The sequence below is a fragment of the Staurois parvus genome, unplaced genomic scaffold, assembly GCF_062004578.1.
Source record: "Staurois parvus isolate SC_StPar_1 unplaced genomic scaffold, SC_StPar_1.0 ptg001316l, whole genome shotgun sequence".
Lineage (NCBI taxonomy): Eukaryota > Metazoa > Chordata > Amphibia > Anura > Ranidae > Staurois > Staurois parvus.
In genome coordinates this window covers 3,888,812-3,909,136 of record NW_028319112.1, presented here as the reverse complement: position 1 = coordinate 3,909,136, position 20,325 = coordinate 3,888,812, and the positions used below count along the sequence as shown (strand labels likewise).

The 20,325-nt window shown below is 44.5% G+C and overlaps 1 protein-coding gene across 3 annotated transcripts in view; it reads left to right on the top strand.

Annotated features, from left to right (window-relative positions):
- Positions 1-2,455, top strand: part of TMEM260 (transmembrane protein 260) — a 153,489-nt gene extending 151,034 nt beyond the window's left edge. For 2 of the 3 annotated variants that reach the window (XM_089661147.1, XM_089661146.1), the window contains one exon: positions 2,004-2,455. In XM_089661147.1, the coding sequence (XP_089517273.1) occupies positions 2,004-2,264 (261 nt within the window). In that variant the 3' untranslated portion in view covers positions 2,265-2,455. The remainder of the gene's footprint in view (positions 1-2,003) is intronic. The other variant, XM_089661148.1, reaches the window with a different exon arrangement.
- The last annotated feature ends 17,870 nt before the right edge of the window (positions 2,456-20,325 follow it).

The following is a 20,325-nucleotide window of genomic DNA, read 5'->3' as shown; positions in this document are numbered from 1 at the left end:
ATAAGTCACAACAATAGAACAACACAGTCTGCTGAACATAATACTACAAAAACATTAGATGTTGCCATGGTTTAATTGCAAATAACATGTAAACATTCAAAGTGCAGGGAGGAAAAAGTATGTGAACCTTTGGACTTAATAACTGGTTGACCCTCCTTTGGCAGCAATAACCTCAACCAAACGTTTCCTGTAGTTGCAGATCAGACCTGCACAATCATCTGGAGTAATTTTGGACCACTCCTCTTCACAAAACTATTTCAGTGTAGCAATATTCTTGGGATGTCTGGTGTGAATCACTCTCTTAAGGTCATGCCACAGCATTTCAATCGGGTTGAGGTCAGGACTCTGATTGGGCCACTCCAAAAGGCGTATTCTGTGTTGTTGCAGCCATTGTTTTGTTGAATTACTTGTATGCTTTGGGTCATTGTCCTGTTGCATCACCCATCCTCTGCGGAGCTTCAGTTGGTGAACAGATGGTCGTACGTTTTCATGCAAAATGTCTTGATAAACTCTGGAATTCATTTTCCCATCAATGACAACAATCCGTCCAGGCCCTGAGGCAGCAAAGCAGCCCCAAACCATGATGCTCCCTCCGCCATGTTTTACAGTGGGGATGAGGTTTTGATGTTGGTGTGCTGTGCCTTTTTTTCTCCACACATAGTGTTGTGTGTTCTTCCCAAACAACTCAATCTTGGTTTCATCTGTCCACAGTATATTTTGCCAGTAGTGCTGTGGAACATCCAGGTGCTCTTTTGCAAACTTCAAACGTGCTGCAATATTCTTTTTGGACAGCAATGGCTTCCTCCGTGATGTCCTCCCATGTACTCCATTCTTGTTTAATGTTTTCCTTATTGTAGATGTGTCAACAAAAATGTTAGTATGTGCCAGAGATTTTTGTAGGTCTTTAGCTGACACTCTGGGATTCTTCTTTACCTCATGCAGCATTCTGCGCTGTGCTCTTGCAGTCATTTTTACAGGACGACCACGCCTAGGGAGAGTAGCAACAGTGCTAAACTTTCTCCATTTGTAGACAGTCTGTCTTACCGTGGACACATGAACATCAAGGCTTTTGGAAATACTTTTGTAACCCTTTCCAGCTTCATGCAAGTCAACAATTCTTGATGGTAGGTCTTCTGAGAGCTCTTTTCTGCGAGGCAAGGTTCACATCAGACAGTGCTTCTTGAAACCAGTAAACCCAAAACAGGTGTGTGTTTTTTAAGGGCAGGACAGCTGTCAGCAACACATCCAATATCATCACACTGATTGGAGTCAAGGTTGGCTGACTCCTGGCTCCAATTAGCTCTGGGAGAAGTCATTAAGCTAGGGCCTCACATACTTTTTCCTCCCTGCACTGTGAATGTTTACATGTTATGTGCAATTAAACCATGGCAACTTCTAATGTTTGTGTAGTATTATGTTCAGCAGACTGTGTTCTTCTATTGTTGTGACTTAGATGACATTCAGAGCACATTTTATGCCCAATTCATGCAAAACTCCACGTAATCCCAAGGCGTTCACATACTTTTTCTTGCAACTGTATGTAAAATACTAAATTCCTAAAAGGAAAAAAACTGTGGCTATAATGTCTTATAAAGTATTAGCTGGAGTTTGACTTCAATTTGTTTGTGTATTTAGTCCATCTAACACTCCCCTCCCCCTCAGACTGACAGTGCTGTTGTCCAAAGGTGCCCCCTGTGCTCATACATCCAGAGTGGGGGAACTCTAATACAGGAGGTTTGATACTGGCCAAAGCACCAGGTATGAAGAGAGGGGAAAAAATTAAATGAATGCAGCCACCACATCTAATGACTGGTAAGCTGCAATATATTCCATTTTTGGTTTTGAGTTTAATACCTGTTTAAATCACTGTTGCATTTTTATACTGCCTCAGTGTTTTATTATTGGCATTTGATACAGGTTTGATGGTTAGTAGAAGCACATGAGCAGTGGAAGATGGGCAGTGCTGTAACGCTAAAGGCACGGTTTTTTCTGTCATGTTTCAGTTGTACAGAGAAGTTATTAACAAGCAAGACAATCACCCCATCACTTGGCACAAAAACTACGCCATTGCTTGTGAACGAATGCTTCACCAACAAAGACATGACATTAACCCGGAAATGCTTTTGGATGATGCCATCAAACATTTTTCTGCCTACGCCAGCAAGGCCAAAGATGATACTCAAAGAGATGCAATATTACACGCTGTTCAATACTTCAACGAGGAGCGTCTGCGACTGAAACACAGTCTGAAAGGAAACGCGTAATGTACCTTCAAAGAAGAAACCGCTGCAATAAAGAAGACCTACTGACTTTAGACTCTTGGGGCAGCCATTTTGATGCTGATTTTCCAGAAAAAAAAATGAGGTTACAGAAGCACATTGAGGATTATATTTTGGGTGCTAAATATGTACAGACGTGTGGCTTACCAATTAAATGAGGAGCTCGCTAAAGCAAAGCTGAGTTGGGTTTTTTTTTTGTTTTGTTTTTTTTGACAGCACAACTAATATTTACTGAAGTGTGGCCTGTCAGGTGTCTAGTTTCCAGTGACCTGTCTGAGGCACAGTGAAGGCAGCCATTTTGTGAGGTGCTAAAAAATTTGTGCAATTTGTGGCATTAATGACTCTATCTTCTGTATGAAGGTTCACAGTCTTTTCTAACGGCTTATATGATGTCAACTTTTATCTTTTAGAAAGCATTATATGTGGGCGGGCTTTTTTTATGTTCAAACAACAAATAACCACATCAGTATGTATTATGGTTTTACAAACCGTCTTTCTTTGTATAATTAAGTGTTCTTGCATGGCAAGACCACTTACTGTTATCTCACATATATATTCCTATTATTATAGCCAAATTTACCACCCTAACTCCTCCCACAGCTTTACCGAAACGTGCAGATTGTTCCCAATTGGTGTGCTATTACTTTGTGGAATGTTTCGCCGAATGGTTCACAAAATATCGGCGTTTTTGTGGTGAAATTGGTCCCATAGGAATGAATGGCGGAATGTTCAAAGCTAGAGTGGGAGCGGACAAAAGCTAGAGTGGGAGCAGAAAAATTAGGACATGATTTCTAAACTGCCATCACTCCCTCATTTTCAAGCCCAGCTACACAAATCTTATATCAAAACGTTCAGCTATCCCTGCTGCCAATAAAAATGTCCATGGCTAAGCCATAGTCCTGATAGTTTTCACAATATGACCATTTGTTTGCAACTCACGCCGCCCATTGACTTTAATTGAAACTCCACTCTAGCCACCTCAAATTTGAAGGGCAATTTCTAAACTGTGACTGTGCCTTCATTTTTAATATTTCAGAGACATACTATGCATCAAAATGTAGGTCTGGGTCTTGTGATTCTCACAATATAAAGCTCTTTGGTGTAGGATTTATCATTTTCAAACTACAATTGTTTGAAATGGCAACCGCCAGTGAAGTGAGCAAGTTGGAGCAGTTTGTTTTTAACCGCTCTTCTCTGTCCTTGCTGTAGAGTGAGTTGCCATAGGAACCCAGGTGTGTGAGCAGGCAGCAGAGTGACAAGCCACTCCACCCAGTTACTCCACCCACTCCAGTTGTAGACTACTGGTGGAGGCAAGAACACTTCACACAATTTCCCCAGAAATTGTAGCTTTTCTAGTATGTAATTATTGTCATAATGTGAACTGGCGTATTCTCTGCTTGCTGCTTTGCAGTGCTAAACAATGGTTGTGCTTGACTGCTCCTTCCCACAATGCAAGTCTATAGGTCTCCTGACTGAATGAAAACAGAGCACTCCCTGTGTGACTGATATCTTGTCTCAACAGTTTTTCAACTGCTTCCCGACCGCCCTATAGCAGAAGTACTGCTACAGGGTGGCAGGGCTGTGCAAAATCATGTACGGTATATATGCGTGATTTTGTATTTCCAGGTAAGGGGCGCAAAGGCCACCATTGGCGGCTTCAGTTGTTGATCACCGAGTCCCGGCTGGAGATTCCCCGCCGGCCACCCGGCAATCGCCGAGGAGAGTCTGTATGTAAACAATACTGATCTCTCCCATATCAGCACCAGCACGCTGCATAGCAGAGCAATAAAAACAGCATGCTTACACAGTAAATCACACACAGAAAACACAGTAAAACAGCACACAGTTAACCTTTTGATCGCCCCAGATGTTAACCCCTTCCTGCCTAGTATCATTAGTACAGTGTCAGTAGTTTTATTAGCACTGACCACTGTATTAGTGTCACTGGGGATGTCTGTGACAGTCAGTTCTCCCCCCATTTCAGAATGCCCGCCACAGTCCCATAGTCCCACTATAAGTCGCTGATCGTCGCCATTACTATTCTAAAAAAAAATAGACGCTATAATTTTCACATAAACCAAATCATTTACATGTATTGGGATTTTTTTGTTAGCAAAGACATGTAGCAGAATACATTTTGGCCTAAATTTATGACGAAATGTGATTTTTAAAAATTTTTTACTGGATAATGTTTTATAGCAAAAAGTCAAAAATAGTTTTTTTTAAAACGCACAGGCAATCAAATACCACCAAAGGAAAGCTATATTTGTGGGAAAAAGGAAAAAAATTTTTATTTGGTTGCAGCGCTGCATGACCGCGCAATTGTCAGTTAAAGTAACGCAGCGCCGTAATGCAAACAATGGCCTGGTCAGGAAGGGGGGTAAATCCTCTGGAGGGCAAGTAGTTAAAGTGATTGTAAAGGCTAAAGGATTTTTACCTTCATAAATCCTATGCATAAAGATAAAAAACATCTGTGTGCTGCTCCCCCACAACTCCCTAATACTCACCTAAGTCCCCTCTCGATTCAGCGATGTGCACAGAAGCCTTGGCTGTCCCAGGTCTCTCTCTCCTCATTGGCTGAGACACAGCAGCAGCATTGCCTCCCACTGTTGTCATTCACAGCCAGTGAGGCAATGAGGACAGAGTGGGGGTGGGGCCGAGCCGTGGCTCTATGTGTCTTATGGACTCACAGAACAGGAGTGAGCATGCACCAGTGCCCCCATAGCAAGCGGATTGCTATTGGGGGCACTGGTCAAGAGGGAGGAGCCAGGAGCGCTGATGGGGGACCAGAGAAGAAGAGGATTGGGGCTGCTCTGTGCAAAACAGAGCAGGTAAGTATGACCCGTTTGTTCTTTTTTTTTAAAAAAAACCTGTGATTTACACCACAGGCTGTACTCAAGGAGGTAAGGAGGTTAATTTAAAGTGGAAGTAAAGGCTAACAATAATTGTTGTTAAAATGCTGCCCCCCCCCCTCTACCTATCTACTGTATGCTGAAAAAAACTTTATAAAGGACATTTGTGGAAATACCAGTACAGTCACATAATTGAGAAAATCTGTCTCGCCAGTGTCTGGGAGCACTTGAGAATGGCTCTAAATTCCCAGGATATTGCCATCACCCGCTGCCTCCTATTGCCCCCTGTTGTTGGCGCTCTCTCCACAGCAGCAGCTACTCAATGACATGAGGGAGCCAGAGCTTCCGTATCATATGACTCCAGCGTGGTCATATTAAATCACATTTAGCTACAAGCAACCAGGCCCTATTCCAGTCCTCCGGATCCACAACCACTCCCAGGTCTCACTCCCGCTGAACGACATATGATAGAGAAGTATGCGACGAGCGTTTATTCAAAGCTCCATAAAGAAGGGAAATAAGGCCTGGGGCGCCCGGCCGCTGTTGGCAAAGCAGTTCAAAGGCAGGTTTCTGGTACGGGAAGACAGAAGTGCCCCGCAAAGAGAGCAGCCAATGCCGCAATTGAAGGTAACGAAAAAATTCCGCCGGAGGGACATCCCGTGACTCCCGAAGAGAATTCCAGGTAGGGAAGGACCGAGAGGTCAAAAAGTGTCGTACCTGTGAAAAACCATTGGTCACCCACCAAGAAAGCGCCCTTGGTTGATCCAAACCCGGTGGGAAGAGGGGGTTGTTAGTGATTGGGAGAAAAGGAAAAAAGGTGACATTAGGCCACTGGAGTAACGTACTGAGTCCCACACTTGTAAGCCATTGAGCAAAATCGGACTCAGTGCCGTGGGGCGTAGGGCAGGGGGAAGCCATAGAAGTGTCGATATCGCAATAGGGGCACAATTAGGTAATTCCAGGAGAACCCCGAGAGGTATGTCTGAGGAAGCATGCAACATAGATAGCGGGGCGATCTGGCTCACCTGATAATATTTAGTAACATTGGGAACCCCAAGGCCACCCTGGAGTCTATGGACAAAAAGCGTAGTTCTGGAAACTCTGGGGCGTTTATCAGCCCAGATAAGAGGCATAATCTTTATCTGAAGCAACCGAAGGAAATGAGGAGGAACCCGCACTGGGAGGGTGCGAAAATAGTATAACAATTTCGGCAAGATGGTCATTTTCACTGAATTAATCTGTCCTATCCATGACAGGTGCGGAAATTGCCAAGAATGCATAAGAGAGGACACAGAGCGAAGCAATGGATAGTAATTTGCAGCAAACAGTGAGTCTTGGATGTGGGTCAAGCAAATGCCTAGGTATTCAAGAGAAGAAGAAGCCCATGTACAGTTGTGTCCAAAATTATTCAACCCCCAATGCTGTAAAGGGGTTTAGGGACTATAGTGTACATTTGGAATTGTATTCAGAATCAAATCCTACAAGGACGTTGTAACTACCCAAATGCAACTAAAATGACATCAATTGTTTATGTAATACAGTAGTAAATGGTTCTTATGTGGTTTCTTCATTGCCACAATTATTCAACCCCTTAAAGACTACCACTCTGAAGAACAGAGGTTCATACAGGTGCTTTCCATCAGGTATTGAAAACACCTGTGGATGTCACCGAGCAGCAATCAAGCATAATAAGCACCAATTAGGCAGCTTTAAAATGACTGTGATACTCAGCTCCTTCTAGACATTTACTGGTGTGGTTACAAACATGGTGAAGGCAAGAGAATGGTCCAGGAAGACAAGAGAAGAGGTGATTTCTCTTCACAGGAAGGGCAATGGCTATAAGAAGATTGCAAAGATGTTAAACATACCAAGAGACACCTTAGGAAGCATCATTCGCAAATTCAAGGCAAAGGGCACTGTTGAAACGCTACCTGGTCGTGGCAGAAAGAAGATGCTGACTTCGACTGCTGTGCGCTACCTGAAGCGTAGAGTGGAGAGAAGTCCCCGTGTGACTGCTGAGGAACTGAGAAAAGATTTGTCAGATGTGGGTACAGAAGTTTCAGCCCAGACAATAAGACGCACACTGCGTAATGAAGGCCTCCGTGCCAGAACTCCCAGGCGTACCCCCTTGCTGTCTCCAAAGAATAAGAAGAGTCGACTGCAGTATGCCAAAAGCCATGTGGACAAACCACAAAAGTTGTGGGATAGTGTTCTGTGGACTGATGAAACAAAATTAGAACTGTTTGGGCCCATGGATCAACGCTATGTTTGGAGGAGGAAGAACAAGGCCTATGATGAAAAGAACACCTTGCCTACTGTGAAGCATGGTGGAGGGTCAATCATGCTTTGGGGCTGTTTTGCTTCTGCAGGTACAGGGAAGCTTCAGCGTGTGCAAGGTACCATGAATTCTCTTCAGTACCAGGAGATATTGGATGGAAACGTGATGCAGTCCGTCACACACCTGAGGCTTGGGAGACGTTGGACCTTTCAACAGGACAATGATCCCAAGCATACCTCCAAGTCCACTAGAGCATGGTTGCAGAGGAAAGGCTGGAACATTTTGGAGTGGCCATCGCAGTCACCAGACTTAAATCCGATTGAGAACCTCTGGTGGGACTTAAAGAAAGCAGTTGCAGTGCGCAAGCCTAAGAATGTGACTGAACTGGAGGCCTTTGCCCATGAAGAATGGGCGAAGATACCCGTAGATCGCTGCAAGACACTTGTGTCAAGCTATGCTTCACGTTTAAAAGCTGTTATAACTGTAAAAGGATGCTGTACTAAGTACTAAGATTGAATGTCACTTGGGGGTTGAATAAAACTGATAATGCTGTGAGCACAGAAAAGACATTTGTGGTTATTTCATTATAACTGTTATGTTATATTTGTCTGACCTACAAGTGCCTCTTTAATGTAAATGTAAGCAAGATGACTGAATGATCAAAAGCAATGTCAAACTGGCCAAAACACTCAATTTCAGTGGGGGTTGAATAATTTTGGCCACAACTGTATAAGGGAAATGGGACTGTAGGCGCGAAACCAAATCTGAGGCCAAAGTAATATTAGCACGACAGTCTTATCCAAATTGATACAGAGACCCGAAATCAAGGAGAAGCGCTCAAGAACCTGTTGCAAATTTGGAAGCGTCGTCAGGGGATTAGTGAGAGTCAAGAGGGCATCGTCTGCAAAAAGGTTCAACTTGAACTCCTGTCCCGCGTATGGAACCCCCGATACATTACAATCAGTCCGGAGCGCCATAGCCAATGGCTCAAGCGCCAGGACAAAGAGTGCTGGGGACAGGGGGCATCCCTGTTTCATACCTCGCCAAATAGGAAAGGAATATGAGCAATACCCAGCGTATTTAACGGAAGCCAAAGGGGAAGAATATAAGGCTTGAATCCAAGAAAGAATAGAATCCCCAAAACCCCAATGAGACAGCACAAACCGCAGATAGTCCCAGGATAGAGAATCAAAGGCTTTATATGTGTCTAAGGACAGTAAGAATCTCGGTATTTTCCGCTGTTGTGGAAAATGTATAAGATGGACCACCTTACGAACGTTATCAGCCGCCTGTCTCCCAGGGATGAAACCCACTTGGTCCCTGTGAATCAGGCTACGCAAATACTTATTGATACGACAGCTAAGAATCTTGCCTAATATCTTCAGGTCTTCATTAAGAAGAGAAATGGGCTGAAAGGCTTGCAGTTCCTGTACATCATCGGTCGTCTTAGGAATCATAGAGATATGAGCTCTAAGCGTGTCTGGAGAGGGCAAGGAGCCCTGTCGTAACTCATTAATATAATCAGCCAAGAAGGGTGCTAACAGGTTTGCAAATTTCTTATAATAGAGGCCGGAAAAGCCATCTGGACCTGGGGCTGCGGTGGACCATAGAGATTTAATAGCTTGTAGCACTTCCGGTATGGTGACACCGGCATTGAGGGCCTTCTGCGCTGCCTCAGATAGTCCCAGAAGTTGGAGGTCTTGAAAAAAGGCCTCTGCCTGAGCCACAGGGAAGGGATCTGGTTTAGCGTAAAAGGCGCGAGAGAAAGTCCGCAAAACGGGAGACAATCTGCTGGGGATTAGAAGTACAGCCACCCATGGGAAGTCGCAATCGGATCGGTTTGTGGGGTTTCCCCACAGAATTAAGCTTCCTGGCCAACATCGGACCAGGCTTATTCGCACAGGAATAAAATTTGTGTTTTGTCCAACGCAGGGCCCGTTCCGCCTCTGAAGAGGCGAGTAGATCCAACTCTGCCGCCAGGGTGTCCCGAGCGCATTTATGGGCCATGGATGGGAATGACTTCCAACGAGCATCCGCAGAGGTCAAAAGAGAATGAAGCTCCAAAAGTCAGCGCCCCCGTTCCCGCTTCAGAACCGCCGCCAGCTGTATAACCTGACCCCGCATCGTGGCTTTATGCACCTCCCACAGGGGAACTGCCGAAGAAACAGATCCTGAGTTTTCCGCGAGGTATGTGCGTACGAAAGATTCTATTTGTTGGCAAGTGACCTGAGTGGTCAATAAGGAATCATTAATGCGCCAGTGAAAGGGGGCGCCGTACCGACCCAAAAAGGGCCAGGAGGAGTACCAGGGGATCATGGTCAGACCAGGGCGAGGAGGGAATAGTTATCTGCCTGACCAAAGAAAGCTTCTGAACATGCATGAATATATGGTCAATTCTATAAAAACTGTCATGAGGGTTGGAGTAGAATGTAAAGTCGCGCTCAGTTGGGTGAAGTTCTCTCCAGACGTCCGCCAGCCCTGCCGTCCGCAAGAGAGAGCGCATACGTTCCTCTAGCACTAAGTCGTGAGAAGGGGCTGCCCCCTTTCCCACCTTTTACACTGCCTCGGCCCCTGAGAAACACCCCAGTGTTTCTCAGGGGCTGAGGCAGTGTAAAAGGTGGGAAAGTGAGGCGAAAAATACCATGGACCGGAGGACTGAGAAAACCTGGTCTCCTGTAAACATACCACGTCAATTTGATGCGATTTTAGGTGATGAAAAACTTTAGCCCGCTTCTGAGGCGAATTGAAACCTTGAACCTTCTGTGAGTATACTTTCAGAAGGGGTGAGGCCATGGCGGTATCAGCACAGCACGCTCAGCACAAAAAGCATAGGTCGGCCACCAGTTACCACTCCCAATGGCGTTCGGACCATGGCATCCCGAAACTCTGCATGAGGATAAAACAAAAAAAACAGAAAGGAAAAGAAAAAAAGGGAGAAAAAAAAGAAACAAGAAATATATACAGCAGTAGAAACGTGTCACGTCAATGGTGACATGCATCCTCCTACACCTGAATGATACCGGTTGGGGGTGACTCTACCACCGGACACATGGCTATCAATGAAAACAGCAAAAACATAAGCCCCCAGGGGGCAAAAAGGCAATTAACACAGTATAACAGAACACCAAAGTAATAACTAAGAGTCCCAGAAATGAGCACATCCACAGCAACCTTCCGATAGAAAACCCAGCTAAACTAGGGGCCAACCCCCTCCAGGAGGAAAGCCACAGGCCGCCGCAGAATCACTACACAGCCCAAGTGGTCCCCCACCCACCTCCCAAAAAGGCCAACACCCGATCAGGCCAACCTCCCACAGGAGCCCAAGAGAACCATCACCCCATACCCAAACGGGAATCCGAACAACGGGACCTAGACCCGAGATAGGCCAGGACAGCAAAAAGTCATAATCCGCGAGTCCAAGAGGAGACCCTCCCCCCCATTCAGTGATGGAACCCAAGGGAGTGGGCTGGATCAGGCCTAGCCTGGAACGCTAACAAACTGGAAAAGCCCTAGGGGCCAAACTCACAGTCCCATCAGGAGAGTCCAACGGTGAAACACAATGCGGGAGATCCAAGATGCATCTTCAGCCCGGAGAAGAGCAGGATGGACTTGATCGTTGAGGGGTCTGAGGGAGGGCCCTCTTCCTGTTGGACGACCGCTCCCAGAGGCGGCCCGGTGGAAGCGGCCTCACTGGGGATCCATTGGAGTGAGCCGGGCTCTGAGCAGCGGCCCCCAGCGGAAGAAGGTGCAAAGATTCCAGGAGAGAATGGGCCTTCTCCTGCGTAACAACAGAGTGACTGCAGCCCTGGTAGTTGAAGGTGAGGTGGAACGAAAAGCCCCAGGCGTATTTAATTCTGTGGTTCACCAGGACCGAAGTGAAGGGCTTCAACTGACGTCGTCTCTGCAGAGTGGTCTGGGAGAGGTCCGTGAAGAGCTGGTAGCGATGTCCCTGCAATCTGAGGTCTGGTTTGTTTCTGGCTGCCAAGAGGATGGTTTCCTTAGTGCGGTAGAAAGTGAACTTGATGATGATGTCCCTCGGGGGCCCATCCGGTCGTCTGGAGCCCAATGCACGATGAATGCAAATTCAAGCCAGTCGATGGGAATTGCGGGCGTCAGCTCCTGAAACAGAGCAGTAGCGGTGGAGGTGAGATCTGTGATCGTTTCAGGTATACCCCTTAACCGGAAATTGCCGCGACAGGAATGGTTCTCGAAATCTTCAAGTCGGAGCAGCGCGTCCGCTAATTCTTTCTTGAGGTCACACAACTCCTGCACGTGACCCTCAATGACCGTGGCTGCCGCATCCATTTTATCCTCAAGATCATTCGTCTGATTGCCCAACTCTCGAATTTCACACGAAAGTCGGTCGGCAAGCTTGGAGGTAGCGGAGGACAGTTCCGACTGTAGCATCACCTTGAAACGGTGCAGAAGCTCAGCATCCCTTAGGGTGGAGGGGAAGACCGTAGGGATGCTGCTGATGCCAGGTCATCTTCACCCCTGGGATTCAGCCCACCCGCGGGTAGGGGCAGCGGGGGACCTGAAATCGAGACCAGGCTTCAACTGCGGTCTCCGGGGGAAGACTCGATCCTGCGACTAGGACTCTGGAACTCTCCGGTGGCAGGCCAAAAATCGAGGCCGCAGCTTCACCCGCGATCTCCGGCGGGTAGGCCGCAAAATTGAAAACGGCTGCTGGGCGCTGGAAGCGCGGGAGGCGGCTGTTTTTTTCCCCATCGGGGCACCAGGGGACAAGGGGCCAGGAGAGGTTGGAGGAGAGGCGAGAAACCCCCCCACGAGAGCTTAAAATCAGCCGATGTGCCGGTGGTCAAGCAGCCAAGTTTAAAGAGCAGCCATTCCTCAGGCTGCTCACAAGCGCCCCCCCCGTGTTCATTTTTTATTTGCTCAGCCAGTGGGCTGATTGAAAAAAAAAATGAACGAGTTGCCCTATCCACGTATCTGCAGAGCTATCCTCCCTGATTGGCTGCATGTGCTAATTGAATGAAAATTTAACAGCAGTCTTAATCGAGTCTTTAGATCGACTTCTTTTGAACGGGAACTGCCACAGATGGATCAAAATTTGACTGGTCCCTGCTGAACCAACCAAATTTCGATCCATCTCTGGCTAGCTATATACTGTAGTTATCCTTTACTTCTAGTTTAAGGACGACTGTACCATTGTTTACTATTTCCGACACTGAGATAATGAGCAGTGACACTGGCAATGGGCTATTATATATGCATTGTGAGTCACAACTCCATGTTTCAGTGGCAACTACAAATCCACAAGTAGATTCCACAATGGCAGCTTCCTGTGACACAGGGCAAGTGCAGGAGAGGGACCCCTGTAAGTTGCCATAGTGAGGGGTCTCCATCAGATCCAGTTTTCTTTGATACACAAAATCCTCCTAATTTATAGAACCACCTTAAATTCTGAGTAATGCTTTTCTTTGGTTTGTCCCAGGTGTGTGTTTTTATTGTAAAAGTACATCCACATTGTTGTAATTAAAGTGTTCCTAAACCCAGGACCCTGCATTCACTGTATCTGGTCTCCCACAGTACACACAACATGGAAATTCAATTATTTTAGTAAATATTATTATTATACAGTATTTATATAGCGCCAATGGGTATGCTCAGGGCTGTACAGTAGCAGGGGGGACAGAACATGAGACAAGACAGTAACAATACAATACACGAGGGGTTCGAGGGCCCTGCTCTTTCGAGCTTACAATCTAGGAATAAATATAAACTGCTAAATACCTTTTCTCATCAGCTGTTAGAGCAGTCTTGTGACTTCTATAAGTGTTCAGCAGAGCACATGGTAAAGCTTGTAGAAAGAGTTTTTTTTCTGCTCTAGGGGGACGCAGAACCCCTGACCTCTGTCTGGACAGCGCTGATTGGCCCTGTGCTGATCACATGCACTCTCCCAAAAGAAGTCAGGATCAAACAACCTTTTTACACAATGCAGAGGATTAACCCCTTAGGTTCCACAGTGAGTATAACAAGCATGCTGTACTGCATATACAGACTGATTTTACTGTTGTGGGTTTAGTAACACTTTAAGCCAAGGGTACAAATGTATTCTATTTGAAACAAATCCATGATTGCACTATAAATAATACATACAAATCAAATGCATTTTACATTGTGTTTTAGTACATATTGTAAATTGTTACTGAAATTTTTACCTTGAAGCAGATCTTCACCCTCAATCGGATGTTGTCTACCCTCCACCTGTCCTCCCCTCTGCTGTGCAAATTGGGGAGGGGACAGGGGCAAGGCCAGACAGGTCAGGGGGAAGCCGCCAGCTGAACCCACAAGAGCTGGAAGCTTAGCAATGACGTCACATACAGTCATGGCCGAAATTGTTGGCACCCTTGATATTTTTCCTGAAAATCAAGTATTTCACACAAAAAAGGTATTGCATTAACACATGTTTTGCTATACACATGTTTATTCCCTTTGTATGTATTGGAACAAATATAAAACAGAGGCAGAAAAGCAAATATGACATAATGTCACACAAAACCCCAAAAATGGGCTGGACAAAAGTATTGGCACCCTTAACTTAATATTTGGTTGCACACCCTTTGGAAAACATAACTGAAATCAGTCGCTTCCTATAACCATCAATAAGCTTCTGACACCTCTCACCCGGAATTTTGGACCACTCTTCCTTTGCAAACAGCTCCAGGTCTCTCTTATTGGAAGGACACCTTTTCCCAACAGCAATTTTAAGATCTCTCCACAGGTGTTCAATGGGATTTAGATCTGGGCTCATTGCTGGCCACTTCAGAACTCTCCAGCGCTTCTTTGCCATCCATTTCTGAGTGCTTTTTGACGTATGTTTGGGGTCATTGTCCTGCTGGAAGACCCAGGATCTTGGACGCAAACCCAGCTTTCTGACACTGGGCCCTACAGTGCGACCCAAAATCCTTTGGTAATCCTCAGATTTCATGATGCCTTGCACACAGTCAAGGCACCCAGTGCCAGAGGCAGCAAAACAACCCCAAAACATCATTGAACCTCCACCATATTTTACCGTAGGTACTGTGTTTTGTTCTTTGTAGGCCTCATTCCGTTTTCGGTAAACAGTAGAATGATGTGCTTTACCGAAAAGCTCTATCTTGGTCTCATCTGTCCACAAGACGTTTTCCCAGAAGGCTTTTGGCTTACTCAAGTACATTTTGGCAAACTGTAGTCTTGCTTTTTTATGTCTCTGTGTCAGCAGTGGGGTCCTCCTGGGTCTCCTGCCATAGCGTTTCATTTCATTTAAATGTCGACGGATAGTTCGCGCTGACACTGATGCTCCCTGAGCCTGCAGGACAGCTTGAATGTCTTTGGAACATGTTTGGGGCTGCTTATCCACCATCCGGACTATTCTGCGTTGCAATCTTTCATCAATTTTCCTCATCCGTCCACGACCAGGGAGATTAGCTACAGTGCCATGGGTTGCAAACTTCTTGATAATGTTGCGCACTGTGGACAAAGGCAAATCTAGTTCTCTGGAGATGGACTTGTAACCTTGAGATTGTTGATATTTTGCCACAATTTTGGTTCTCAGGTCCTCAGACAGTTCTCGTCTCCTCTTTCTGTTGTCCATGCTTAGTGTGGCACAGACAGACACACAATGCAAAGGTTAAGTGAACGTCTCTCCTTTTTATCTGCTTTCAGGTGTGATTTCTATATTGCCCACACCTGTTACTTGCCCCAGGTGAGTTTACAGGAGCATCACATGCTTGTAACATTCTTATTTATCCGCAGTTGTGAAAGGGTGCCAATACTTTTGTCCAGCCCATTTTTGGAGGTTTGTGTGACATTATGTCGAATTTGCTTTCTTTCCTCCCTTTTTTTGTTTTGTCCCAATACACACAAAGGGAATAAACATGTGTATAGCAAAACATGTGTTAATGCAATACGTTTCGTGAGAAATACATGATTTCCTGGAGAAATATCAAGGGTGCCAACAATTTCGGCCATGACTGTATATAAGGATGTTGGCATGGGGGGGGGGTAAGAAGCGGATCTCAGCAGGACAACACTGGATCCGCTGGGTAAGTTAGTACCTTAAATGTGCAGAACCTGTACCTAGTTGAGCAGTGGTCAACAAAAAGTGGAGGGGAGGGTGAAGATCTGCATTTAAGGTAGTTTTGGATTTGACTTTCATGTTTTTACCTTCTTGTTGTCATATTTCTATGAAGGGAAAAGTATATTTGGATTTTCAGATTTCCCTTTAGTGGTCTGAGTTCCGCTACAGTCATGTGGCTTCCATGAATAAAGTATATGTAAATGGTAAATCTGTTTTTCAGTATATTTGACCTCACTGTACAAAGTTTTCTTAATTAAATACTTTTTTGATGAATCTGTTGTTAAGTTTTTTTACCTGGAGATCTTCAAATAACAGCACTTCCGTTTTGCAGGCTGATGCTACGCCACTGTCTCACAATTAGCAGGAATGTTGTCAGCCTGCCATACGCACTTCTTCAGTTGGCTGTTGGGCTGCTTATATGATAGATCTGATAGGCAGGCTGCATGTGCAGCTCAGTTTAAAGCACTGGAGAAGACCATGGGCAAACAAGTAGTCATTTTATGGCAGAAGAGACAGTGCAGTCTCAGTAGAAGGAATCTTCCAATAGGAACACAATCTTGGATCACCTCCGAATCTGGAACGCTGAAGACATCACTTCCGGGTTCAGGGGTGTCCAAGATGGCCGATGACATCACTTCCAGGTTCAGGGGTGTCCAAGATGGCCGATGACATCACTTCTGGGTTTGGAGGCGATCCAAGACAGCTGATGATATCACTTGCGGTGGCCAGGAAGTGATGTCATTTCTGGAGGTAGGGAGAAGGGATACATGGGTTATTTAAGGGTTCCACATTTTCCAGCTTCCTGCCTACTGAAAAAGCCCAAATCTGGAGCAAAACATGTATAGTTTGCATTTTCTCCCTGTGTCTACGTGGGTTTCCTTCGGGTACTCCGGTTTCCTCCCACACTCCAAAGACATGCTGGTAGGTTCATTGGATCCTGCCTAAATTGGCCCTAATATGTGTATGTATGAATGTAAGTTAGGAACCTTAGATTGTACACCCCTTGAGGGTTAGGGACTGATGTGAATGTACAATATATTTGTGTAAAGCACTGCGTAAATTGACGGCACTATATAAGTACCTGAAATAAATAAATATAGGTGGAAGGAGCTGAGCCCTAGAAGGTTTGAACTGATGACCATCTGGGAGAGCAGGGTGGTGAGCCTTGTAACGAAATTATACAATATATGCTGGCATGTTTCTTACATTTGTAAGTGTTTTTAATCTGGGCACTATAAATCGTTTTATAAATAGAGAGCACTATGATTCCACTTTTCTTTTTTCCATAATACATATTATATGAGAGCATCAGCTGGAGTGTATATTGTGGTGGTGCCTGGAGAGGAGCTTGAGGAAGACCACAGAGGGTGTACACAAGTCTGTCTATATGTTGAGCGCATAATGACCTATTAATGAGGTCATAAAGTGAGGTGAGCAGGTTTTTCACCTAATGGTGGTGGCACGGTTGGCACATTGCTCAGTGGTGTTATAAGAGATTTTTTCATGGGACTTTGATTATTGTTTTTTTATATGAGATATTAGTTCATTGCTCTACACTTTATTGTTATTCAGTTCCAAATGATCTTTTGACCAGTGTATGGCCAGCAAAGGAGGGGATTTTTGGATGAATGGCATCACAATGCATTGTGCTATACCTAGTGCACTACTGAGCATCATGGTAACACACAATAAGATGGCATGAATGGGCTCATAATGTAATATAAGCACAGAGGCGGACTGACCATTCGAGCATTCGGGCACTGCCCGAGGGCCCGGGTCAGTAGGGGGCCCCATAAAATGCCCCTGGTACCTTTTTATAGGCTTTTTTGGGTGTGTTTTGAGTGTGGGCAAAGACACAAGGGCCCCACAATCCCCAATTGGCCGGGGGCCCCATGAGTTGTCAGTCCGCCCCTGTATTAGCACATAACAAGAGATTATGCTATAAGAAATCTTGTAACATTTTTGTTATTGCTCTCTTGCGGCCATATAGAGATCCAAAACGCTTCCTGGAATATCACCATTGAAGACTATGTGAATTCAGTTCATGGTTAGCCCTGTAGTGCTTTTCAAGGTCATGAAAACTGGAATTTTAATAAAAAGTGTGTTGTCAACACCAACCAGATTCTTTTCTATGTTTTGTTCATGTTATAAAATGAAAGTAGATATCAATCAGCAATATAACACTTTAACAAACCTCCGCATTAACTGCCTAGGTGGTGCCCCCTGGTGTTACCAAATACCCAAATCCACTTTTGTCTTTAGCCTGGCTTTAAAAACTTGTTGCTAAGTAAACTGGATCCTATATTTTACTTTTTACTTTTTGTTAATTACATTCATATTTATACTTTCAACATTTGTTCTCCTGTTGATCTATTACTAATAATTAGCCGGCTCCTGCTGCCGCTGTGTAAAAGGAGACTTCAGCGGCTACTTTCTGAATGAATGTCTGTTTCAGGCATCTTTTATATGTATTTGCTAAAGAGCGTGTACAAGAGAAAATGCAAATCATTGTTCTTTATTTTCTTATGACAGTTAATTAATGGCAACCTGTTTTAATGAATAAAGTCACTCCGAGTCCTTCAGCATTTCCTAAGTAGAAGGCAGAATCTGTAGGGATGCTTTTTCTTCCAATTGTATAGCTTGTAGACTCCAAGAACTGTATAGACCCCTGTATAGAAATGCTCACTAATGAAGAGGGAGGGCTAGAAGCTTGTCTGCATTCATAGATCACCAGTGAGTCATTCGGCAAGAAAGGGCCCCTTACCAGGCATAGTCACAGTTCCGTGGCATTGTGCTAGCAAAAAGACCCGATCAAAGGTCTCCTGTGGAGCTTGCATGGTTCCCTTTCATTCTACGACCATAATTAAAACCACTAATTCTCTTTTAAAATGCTGCAGGATGCCATGTAGGCATCTGTCTCGGGTGTCCTTTGTGATGTCATAAGCTGTTAAGGACCAGTGCCGAAGGGCTTTTGAACGAAATGCCGGTCGTGAAGGTGATTCAAGACAAGGGTGCGTCTAAAGACTTGACAAGGCTTTGACTGCACAATTCGATCTGAATTTGCCCCTTGTCAGCTGCCAGTAAATAAATCTTAAAAGGGAGAAAGCTGAAGTTTCATTACCTGATCCATGGTCCTTTGTTGGTTCTGGCATCACACAGGGTGAAGCTCTTGCCTTGCCTTTCTCTAAATTTGAAGATGGCCAGTGGAGCCTGCAGTGTCTGGACAAGGTTCAGAGTCGAACCTTTTGATGAGTGTCAATAGTTGTAACAGTTCAGCTGTTCACAAGACAAATACATGGAGGAGCTCATTAATTCCCCTTTTGGCTTTGACTGCCTTTTGCCCTTTTATCACAAAATTATTAGGCTCCTACTCATCTTGGAGAAGAAAAAAAAAGATTGGATAGAAGTTGTTGAGTGCTAATTGGCTAAGACTTGTATTGAAAGGCCAGGGACTTTAACTGGCTTGAAAGTAACTTCCCTGCAGGGGAGAGGGAAAAATATGGTTCCTCCCTAAAACAAAAGCATTGATGGTCCGATGGGGTGTACATATTGTTTTCTTCATGGATCCATTTAAGAACAGGGCTGCATAAAATATGTCCCCTATGATACAGGAAATGAAAGAAAAGAAAATTCTTGGTTGGAAAACGGAGGTTCCTGCTGGCAGGTTGTTGTGTATTTTATCACAGCAGCTGAGAACCAGCTGCTACCTTAGTACGGAGACCATTGTGAATTTAATTATTTCCTGCCCTTTTATTTGGGGAGGGGGGAATGCTTAAATGTGGTCACGTGATCAAAAGATTTTTGTATAAATACAACTAGGCGACATAAACAGACAGCGCCACTGCACTTTATTGATTTACATCTTGAACTTGAAAGGATAAAGATATGCGTCAGTGATGGATTTTCTTACATCACAATACATAAATCTATTTTGTGTTCTATAACTTTGTTTAAAAAATGAATATTAACAATTGCACAGTTGGACATATGTGTCGTTTAGAAGCCTCTAGTTCGATAGTAGAGCTCCTATATGCAATTCCTAACATAAATCTTTCTTACCTTACCTTTCCAAGCCGAAGCATAGTCACATATTTGCTGCAATTTGGAATGCTGATCCCCCTCCTTCGGCAGACGCCTTATGATCAAACAGCTATGCTTTTTTTATCACATAAACAGCTCATGAAGGAACCTGGAGCACTGTTTTATTCTGAATGGAAAATAGGTCAGACATTTTGGTTTGTATTTATCCTTCAGAGCAAGATTCTTTTCCACAACAGTTCAGGCAAGTAGCACAAACCAAAACATGCCTGGGACACTTGGTAGCTACTGTGTGTTCTGGCCATTGCTCACCTTGGTCCCCATACAGCTAAATACTGCACTCATTTTCCAGAAACCTATTTGGAACTTTCAGTGAAGCTGGATCTTTGCCACACAAACAACATTGTCAGGTGACATGCTACCTTTACACTTGCAGTTGGGAGGCATTAAAAACAGGTGATAGAGACATGTTTTTATAGCCCCCCTTAAGCTGCAAAGGCAGTTGGAGAGGGTAGTATACAGTTGTGTTCAAAATAATAGCAGTCCAACATCACTAACCAGATCAATCACTGTTTTGGTATACATTATACTTTTACATGGCAAATAATTTACTAGTAGGTATAGTAGAGTAATAGAAAACCAACAGACCCAACAGTCATAACATGCATGCTGCTAATTCTGTGTAATTGAATCATTAATTGAAAGGAGCATATTCAAATTAATAGTGTGGAGTTCAATTATTGCATCTGTGAAAAAACAGGTGGCCCTTATTTAAGTGTTAAAATGTTGTACATG